Source organism: Lactuca sativa, chromosome 3 (assembly GCF_002870075.4).
Source record: "Lactuca sativa cultivar Salinas chromosome 3, Lsat_Salinas_v11, whole genome shotgun sequence".
NCBI classification, from domain to species: Eukaryota; Viridiplantae; Streptophyta; class Magnoliopsida; order Asterales; family Asteraceae; genus Lactuca; species Lactuca sativa.
This window is the reverse complement of record NC_056625.2, coordinates 1,746,066-1,755,445: the sequence shown is the minus strand read 5'-3', so window position 1 is coordinate 1,755,445 and position 9,380 is coordinate 1,746,066. Positions and strand designations below refer to the sequence as shown.

The following is a 9,380-nucleotide window of genomic DNA, read 5'->3' as shown; positions in this document are numbered from 1 at the left end:
CTCCTAGGACACCACAGTTGAATGGTGTGGCAGAAAGGCGTAATCGAACCTTAATGGATATGGTTCGCTCTATGATGAGTCGTGCTTCACTACCTATCTCTTTTTGGGGGTATGCCTTGGAGACTGCCGCCCATATCCTTAACCGAGTCCCTACTAAGAAGGTTGCCAAAACACCTCATGAGATGTGGAAAGGGAAAGCTCCCTCGTTGGCACATATCAAGGTTTGGGGTTGCGAGGCTTTCGTAAGACGAGATACTCACGAAAAGCTCGAACCTCGAAGTGAGCGATGTATTTTCATCGGCTACCCGCAGACATCCTTTGGATATCTCTTCTATAGACCGAAGGACAATGTTGTCTTTGTTGCGAGGAGAGGAGTTTTCCGAGAGCGAGAACTCATAGGCCAAGGAGACAGTGGGAGGCAAATCGAGCTTGAAGAGATTCAAGAGTCGATAGATGAAGGAACCTCTACCACTGGCACTCAACCCGAGGAGGAAACTCCGGTTGAACCGATTGACGAGTCCTTACCTCTTAGACGTTCCGATAGAGTTAGAGTTCATCCCCAGTTTTATGGTTTTCATATTCCTACCGAAGGGGGCACGTATATTAGTGATGGTACACTAATAAATCTTGATGAACCTAATAGCTATAAGGAAGCCATGGCAGGCTCGGAGTCTGTGAAATGGAAAGAGGCAATGGATAGCGAGATCCAATCCATGTATGATAACCAAGTTTGGAATTTGGTTAATTATGTGCCCGGACGTAAGACCGTTGGGTGCAAATGGATCTTCAAGAAGAAGACCGACGTGGATGGTAAAGTACACACATATAAAGCGCGATTGGTTGCGAAGGGCTTTACTCAAAATCCCGAAGTTGACTATGATGAGACCTTCTCACCAGTTGCGAAGATAAAATCTATTAGAGTGATGCTAGCTATTGCCGCATTTCATGATTATGAGATTTGGCAAATGGATGTCAAGACCACTTTCCTTAACGGAAAGTTGGCTGAGGATGTTTACATGGCTCAGCCAGAGGGGTTTGTGGATCCGAAGCATCCGAATAGAGTGTGTAAGCTTGAGAAGTCCATTTATGGACTTAAGCAAGCGTCTCGCAGATGGAATCTTTGCTTCGATGAGAAAGTCAAAGAGTTTGGATTTGTACGAAGCGAAGACGAATCGTGTGTGTATATGTCAAAGCCAGTGGGAGTATAGTAAGCTTCCTCGTTCTATATGTCGATGACATATTACTCATAGGAAACGACATCCCGACTCTACAGGAAGTTAAGTCCTGGCTCGGGAAGTGCTTCGCTATGAAGGACCTCGGAGAGGCTTCTTACATTTTGGGAATAAGGATAGTAAGGGAAAGAAGTAAGAGACTAATTGGACTTAGTCAGAATACTTACTTAGAGAAGGTACTAAAAAGTTTTAGTATGGAAAACTCGAAGAAGGGAGAATTACCGATACAAAGCAATGCCAAGTTGATTAAGACTCAAAGTCCGAGTACCGAAGCTGAAATAGCAGAAATGAGTCGAGTACAATACGCTTCCGCAGTTGGCTCAATCATGTACGCTATGACTTGTACTCGCCCTGATGTAGCCTTCGCTTTGAGCATGGTTAGCAGATATCAAGGGAATCCTGGCAGAGCACATTGGATTGCGGTGAAGAATATCCTTAAGTACCTTCGGAGGACGAAGGAATGGTTCTTAGTCCTCGGAGGGAGTGATGACTTGAAGGTGCGAGGGTATAGTGACGCCAGTTTTTAGACCGACAGGGACAACTACCGTTCGCAGTCGGGCTGGGTCTTTACCCTAAATGGAGGAGCAGTGACATGGAAGACTTCCAAGCAGGAAATCGTAGTTGATTCAACGTGCGAATCAGAGTACATTGCAGCGAGCGAAGCGTCGAAGGAGGCAATATGGCTAAAGAACTTCATCGGTGATCTTAGAGTTGTACCCGCCATAAAGGAGCCCATGGAAATTTTCTGTGATAACGAAGGAGTGGTTGCCTTGACCAAGGAACCAAGAGATCATGGTAGATTAAGACATATCGACAGAAAATATCACTTCATTAGACATCGTGTAGAAGAAGGACAGCTCATAGTGAAGAGGATATCATCAGAAGATAGCCCAGCAGATCCGCTTACGAAGGGACTGAGTAGGGTTAAGCACTTGCAGCATGCTAGGAGTATTGGGCTGAAGGATGATATTAGCATAGATTAGATAGTATTAGAAACGTGTAATAGATAAATGTAATTAACATTTGATGATTAAATAAAAGAGTTTTATTTATGAGTAATGTTACTGTCTTATGTTAATTGTTTAACTATTGTTTCACTTTGCATGTTTTGACTTCCAGAATAATTGAGTTTATTAGGAATAATCGAATTATTCAAATTGTCCACAATCGTTCATATGTTGGAAGTAGATATGAATGAAGATTGTCATGAATTGGTGTGTAGACTGTCTAAATGGTGTTAGACATAGCAAAGGGTTGTTGCAACGTTCATGAGTGCTTATGAACTAGTTTTGAGCATTGGAACAAACCCGCACTTGCTGGAATCACCTTATGGAATATGATATAAGAGGGTGATCGCAAGACGATAATATCATATAGTCTTAAAACCTAGATATATGGTTTGTTATTTGTTAATTGATTGTACATTGATAATGCAAAAATGCATCAGTAACTCGGTGTTATAAAACGCATTGTTGTGTATAGTTGGTTAATGAATAAGTAAATGCATATAAGTCGAAGTTTATCTGTAACTTTTATCTAAGAAGGTAAAAGCGGTATCTCGGCCGCTCGATGATTTGATTTGACTTATGTGCCGGGCCCGGTCAGAACTGAATTGATGTGTTCGATTAAGTTCTATGTCAAATAAATCAGAGATTGAGAAACCTAAATGCTTGACTAACCATTCCATAGGATTGTCAGCATGATATCTAACAGAGGACTGTACGATCCCTTATCTAAAGGACAAGATTGATTAGATCAGAGTTTGACAGCGTCTTTGAGAGCTACGATTGCAAACCGAATTGTACTTATGCATATAGTTACTAGACTTATCCAAGTGGGAGACTGTTGGAATAGTGTCTAAGGCTGCAACTATATTAAGCAAGTATTTGACCCGGTTGTGCATGGTCCTTTTGGGTTGCCTTCACCATAGCAACTTGATAGGATGATTTATTAAGAGAGAGTAAATATTATTAATATATTATGAGAATAATATAAAGAATAATAATATTGTTATTTGATTAATATAAGTCATAGAATTAATTAGAATCAATTTGGTGACTTAAAGAGATTAATTAAATAAGAGGGTATAAACTGTCAATTGTTTGATAGTTAAACTTTAGACTGTAAATCCATATAGATATGGATTGGACGGATTCTAGGAGCTAAAGGATAGCTCAAATCGTCCAAGACTTATTTAAGGAATGGATTTGGATAGCCTTTAGAGAAGATTATCCAATTAGGGTTTAGGTTGTAACCCTTAAGGAGTCTACAAGTATAAATAGACCCTATGGCATAAGGAATTCGGTACTTCACCTAAAGTAGTGAAGCCCTGGCCGAATTCCTTACCTCTCCTCTCTCCCAAATCATCCTCCTTGCTATTTGGTGTTTGTAAGCCATTAGAGGAGTGACAATTGTGACTCTAGAAGCTCCAAGACAACAAGATCAACAAGGAATTCAAAGGTATGATTCTAGATCTGTTTCAACATTGTTCTTATTCGTAAATAGTCATTAGAAGTCTTGGATTCAAAGCATGTTTAATTAGAAAGCCTAGATCCAAGCATTAGGGTTTTGCATGCGCACATAGGAAAGTTCTTATGGCTAAAACCCATCATAAACATCCTAGCAGCTACGCAAAAGGAAAATATTGGCAGTTGCGCCTAATAGAGAATGTCATAATCCTGGCAGCCGTGCCTAAATGATAATATTGGCAGTTGCGCCTAATGGATAACATTGGCAGTTGTGCCATAGGCGAAGATGGACCTCGTGCCTATTCCCTAGGAGAATCCTTAGGAATGAAAAAGTGAATGATTGATGATTCTTAGGGTAGTCCCTTAAGAGTAAAGAAGATAATGGGGATGGGTAATTGGGTTGATTGTTTGATGTTTAAACATAATAACTATATTATTATGGGTTGAAAACCCTATGTACTCACCAAGTTTCCCAACCTGACCCACTCAGTTTATTTGTATCACAAGTGTCGATATAAAGCTACACTACACCGAGAGATTAAAGAGATATAGATCACTAGTGTAAATGCATGTAATTTTTGTTTATGCTTATGTTTCTGTATTGACGTTGACATCCCAAAGTTTTAAAATGAATAAATGCTTTGATAATATATTTATCATGTTTTTTTGGGAACAAAATTCTATAACACTTTTCTTTAATAAGTTACTCTGATTTTATTCTAAAGCATAAACGAAATCGATCTTTTCTGGCCGTGAAAATGGGGATGCCACAGTTGCAGTTCAATGTTTAACATCTATTAGACTAGATATTACATATGTTGTTCAGCAGGTTTGTCTCTATATGCACGATCCTTAGGAGCGTCATTTCATAGCTCTCAAGAGCATTTTATGTTACCTTCAGGGCACACTGGATCATGGTCTTCAGTTATACGTTTCTCCATCTCGGGGTCTTATTTCTTACTCTGATGTGGACTGGATTGGTTGGCTCTCTATAAGGCGCTCCACTTCTGGCTATTGTGTGTTTCTTGGTCAGAATCTTCTTTCATGGTCGTCTAAACGACAAGGTACGATTTCCCGATCTAGTGTTGAAGCATAGTATCGGGGTGTTGCGAACGTCGTTGCTAAGACATGTTGGCCTCACAACCTGTTACGCGAGTTACTTTATCACCCTCTTACTACTACCTTGGTCTATTGTGATAATGTTAGTGCGGTTTACTTGTCCATGATCCCGGTTCAACACCAACTCACTAAACATATAGAAATCGACATTCATTTTGTTCGTGATCAGGTTGTTGTGGTTCATATACGTGTCCTTCATGTCCCCTCTTCATCTTGGTACGTTGACATCTTCACCAAAGGTTTACCGTCTTCTTTGTTTTTTAACTTTAGATCTTGTCTGAATGTTCGGTCTCAATCTCCGGTTCATACTATTGGGCAGTGTTGTAAAAATCCCGATTAATCTCCGATTAATCCCTAGTCGCTACTCGACCGATTAGAGAGCGCCTAGCGATTAATCCATGCATACGAAATGACTGAGACAGTAGAACCCGATGAAATTTTAACACTTTGAAGAAGTTATATCTCAATAGAAAGTATTTGAGTTATGATTAGTGTTGTATTTATCATATTAACCTATTTTGTTATGATATTCCTGATATTTTTGAACTTTTATATGATATTAATCATATTTAATTTTTTAAAATCTTACAAATTAGCAATTAATGATCCCCGATTAATCCCCCGATTAATCTCCGCCTAGCCGATTAATCCCTTAACCCCAGTCCACTGACTAGATAACGTCGAACGATTTTTACAACCTTGCTATTGAGGGATATTAGACATCATTATATTTATTTATATAGCCTTTGTATTCGTGGTATGTATGGCCCAATGTATAGCAGCCCGTATTGTGTGTGTGTCTTTATGTATTCGTAGCCCATTTGTTGTGTGTTTATCTTTATATATATCGTTTAATGAAATAAATTGGAATCATGGGAAAATATAGATTGTAACATACTCTTTTAATTTTTATCAAACTAAAAATAAACTAAAAAGGTGAACTACAAACCATGTGTTTTATTACAAAATGTATTAATATTTTGTGTTTAAAAATACATAGAAAACGAAACATAATAAACAAGCTTTGAAAACTAAATTAACATAGTTTGTTTGTTGTTAAACATATACATGCATAAGGTGTATGCACGCATTTTATTTTACTTATGTAATAAATCGTTGCATATATATATATATATATATATATATATATATATATATATATATATATATATATATATATATATATATATATATATATATATATATATATATATATATATATATATATATATATATATATATATATATATATATATATATATATATATATATAAAATCAACTTCAAATGCCCAATTGACGTTGCACCTCCAAGATGGTTGTAGCAGAGTTTTTAAGTTGTCGAGACTCCTCTTCAGTAAGATGTAAATTTGTCACACCCAACACTCCATTCCTTCCGAGTTGTGTTGGCAAGCTAAGAAACACCTCACCATCATCAATGCCATACAACCCTTTGGCTAGCACTGAAACAGGGTGGACCTTGTGTTGGTCCCTTAGTATTGTCCGAGCTAGGTTAGCAACAGAGTAACCAATAGCCCATGACGTATAACCCTTCAAACCTATTACTTCGTATGCACCTTGGACAACTTCTTTATGGATTTTCTCCAGTGTTTGCTTCTCGTAGGCAATTTGTTGCCTTTTTAAGAAGCTAAGTATTGGTACCCCACCTACGCTTATGCTTGACCATAGTGCCACTGACGAGTCTCCATGCTCTCCCATGATATATGCCTAAAGGGAATAAATGTATATAAAGTTCAGCAAAATATAATTAAAAATATTGCTAGAGTATCATCAATGCATACTTTAATGGTATGTCTAATAGTTGTTTGGTAAAAAGGTGGTATGTTTCACATTAAAATGATTAAACTTTATCTTTGTCTTTATTTGGGGTTCTAACGTTCAATGGATATGAAATTGAATGGTAAGGTCATTCAATTTTTGGATAAGAAAAATAAAACTTTTTAAATATTCTTTCTATTAAACTTTATAGAGTTGAATATATATATATATATATATATATATATATATATATATATATATATATATATATATATATATATATATATATATATATATATATATTATAGGAAAATTTTGGTTGAATTGTAAAAGGAGTAGAATGGATACTCTTACGGTTATAAAAACAAACTATTAATATACAATTTAATTTCATTGTAATCACATCATCGTTTATTTTTCAACAGATCTTGTGAATGAATCAATTAAACTAAAGCATGTATGAAAAAAAAAAAAAAAAAGAAAGTCAATTCAATTGTTGAATCATGTTTTACTATAATTTTGGTGTGTGTTACCCTTTGTTTCTTGCAGTGATTTAGCATAACAGATTTTCTTATAAGATCTCATGGAAGGTCTCATTACTATCCAAGCAAACATCGATCTCGCGAAGTATATATAAAGTTTGAGTTGCTACATTAATTTTGGGTCTTCAACATGCTTTCTTGTGGGGTTCGGCGCATCCCAAATTGTTACCGTAGATCGAAAGCTTGTGAGTTTCGGAGCATCCCCAGCAAACAATCGCCATTACAAAGAGGTGGCATATGGCCAATAGTGTGCCGCTGTCGGAGTCGCTTATTTACATTATGAAGTTTATTTGCAAGCAGGATTTGTTGTCTTTGGAGCTGAAGTTTGGTTCATGTTTTGGTTTTCAAGCCTATTTGATAGTTTGGTAGCTTCTCCTTATTAGTTTCCCCTAATTTTGTTTAGATTTTTTCCTTCTTAGGCGACAAGTATTTCTAGTTTTCATACTTCCTTTTGCAGTATATTTTGTCCAGCCGGTTTCTTTTAATATAATTTGCTTTGCGGTTCAAAAAAAAAACGCGGCTAGTATTTTTATCTGAAAGTTGTTTAATCGTGTTTTGTTTTTTGTATAATTTTGATAGAAACAATAAAACAGTAATCACTCGTGAAACTAACTCACCTGCACATCTTGAGCATTGACATTAAGATGATCCGCAATGAGGAACCGAAACCGAGACGAATCCAAATTTGTGCCCGACCCGATAACCCGATTAGGGGGAAACCCAGATAATTTCCATGCAACATACGTCAAGACATCCACCGGATTAGACACGATCAACAGAATAGCCTCCGGCGACGCAGCTGTTAACGGTGGAATTATGGTGGAAAATAGAGCTAAATTCCTCTGCAGCAAATTTAGCCTCGATTCCCCTGGTATCTGCCGGGCACCGGCTGTGACGATCAGAATATCAGAACCAACCGTGCTGGAATAGTCAACGGAAGCTGAGATGGTGGTTCGTGGAAGGAATGCAGCAGCGTGCTGGAGGTCAAGCATCTCACCGCGGAGCTTGTCTTGATCGACGTCGACTAGTGCTAGCTCGTCAGCTAGGTCTTGCGTGAGGATGGTCTGTGCAACAGCCATACCGACGTTTCCCACACCAATAACAGAGATTTTGGTGGTGCGTCTGGTGGGTGGCGGCGGTGATGCACCATGGATGGGCTTGAAGAAGGATTGAGCTATGTCTAACCCCCCTTGTCCAAGAACTAAGGATGAAGCACTTTTCTGCATTTTTGTTATTCTTCTTTCTGGTAAGTATGTATTTGAAATGGATTGTGGTGGATTTGATAAAAAGGCACGAGTGACTATTTATAGTATAAAAAAAGGCTCAACACTTTTCTTTTAAGTTCATAAATGTCAAAATCAAGAAGAGTCAATTAATTTATTATTAAATATTAACTTTTTTTAAAAATTTTGCAATTTATATTCATTTGAATTTTAATGAAGACTCCTTGGAAGAGAATCGACATCAACATTGACAAATGACAACGTGAGCTTAGTCACTTGGCACAAAGATTTATCTTTTAGATTGAAGGTATCCGTGCTAATCTAGATGTAGACGAATTTTATTAATTTTGGATACATACTATTAACCACTAACGAAACTGTTTAAAAATAAAAACTCATTGATAAATGCAGATTATCCATTAAAATCTAAACCAATACTTGTCCAAAAAGCAACACATTTATAATACTGTAGTATATTTTCTTACCTATTATCTAATAGACCGTTATAACTAAAACAATACATAATGATCAAACCATGTTTTAAATTTCAGGGATAAACCAAATAAATTTTAAAAATGTCATTTAGTAAAGAGATTTTAAGAAAATAAGTAACATCACTTTTAATGTAATGAACTTTTGATCAAAGACACCATGGTTGAATATTTTTAAGCTTTAGAAAATAGAAACCATATGGGTGGGTTCTGGTATATCTTCGAGAATCGAGATATCTTATCAGTTTTACTTTTCAAATTTTATAGTTATCGTATATAAGCTCTCGGTAATTCTTATATATATATATATATATATATATATATATATATATATATATATATATATATATATATATATATATATATATATATATATATATATATTTAATAATAAGTTTTTCAATTAACGTTGGGTCCGATCAACATTTATTTCAATGAAACTTTGGATTCATTTTCAAATTAACAACTGCCGGTATATAAGACCATGTTTATTGGTGATCTTAAAGTCAATCGTTCGTCAGGAAAAAA

At 36.3% G+C, this 9,380-nt stretch overlaps 1 protein-coding gene across 1 annotated transcript; it reads right to left on the bottom strand.

Annotated features, from left to right (window-relative positions):
- Positions 1–6,077: 6,077 nt before the first annotated feature.
- LOC111892866 (L-lactate dehydrogenase B) lies at positions 6,078–8,408 on the bottom strand. Its single transcript, XM_023888925.3, has 2 exons — positions 7,756–8,408; positions 6,078–6,545 (listed from the first exon to the last, which is right to left on the bottom strand). The coding sequence occupies exons 1-2, from the start codon at positions 8,362–8,364 to the stop codon at positions 6,102–6,104; spliced, it is 1,053 nt and encodes a 350-aa protein (XP_023744693.1). The 5' UTR covers positions 8,365–8,408; the 3' UTR covers positions 6,078–6,101.
- Positions 8,409–9,380: the final 972 nt, after the last annotated feature.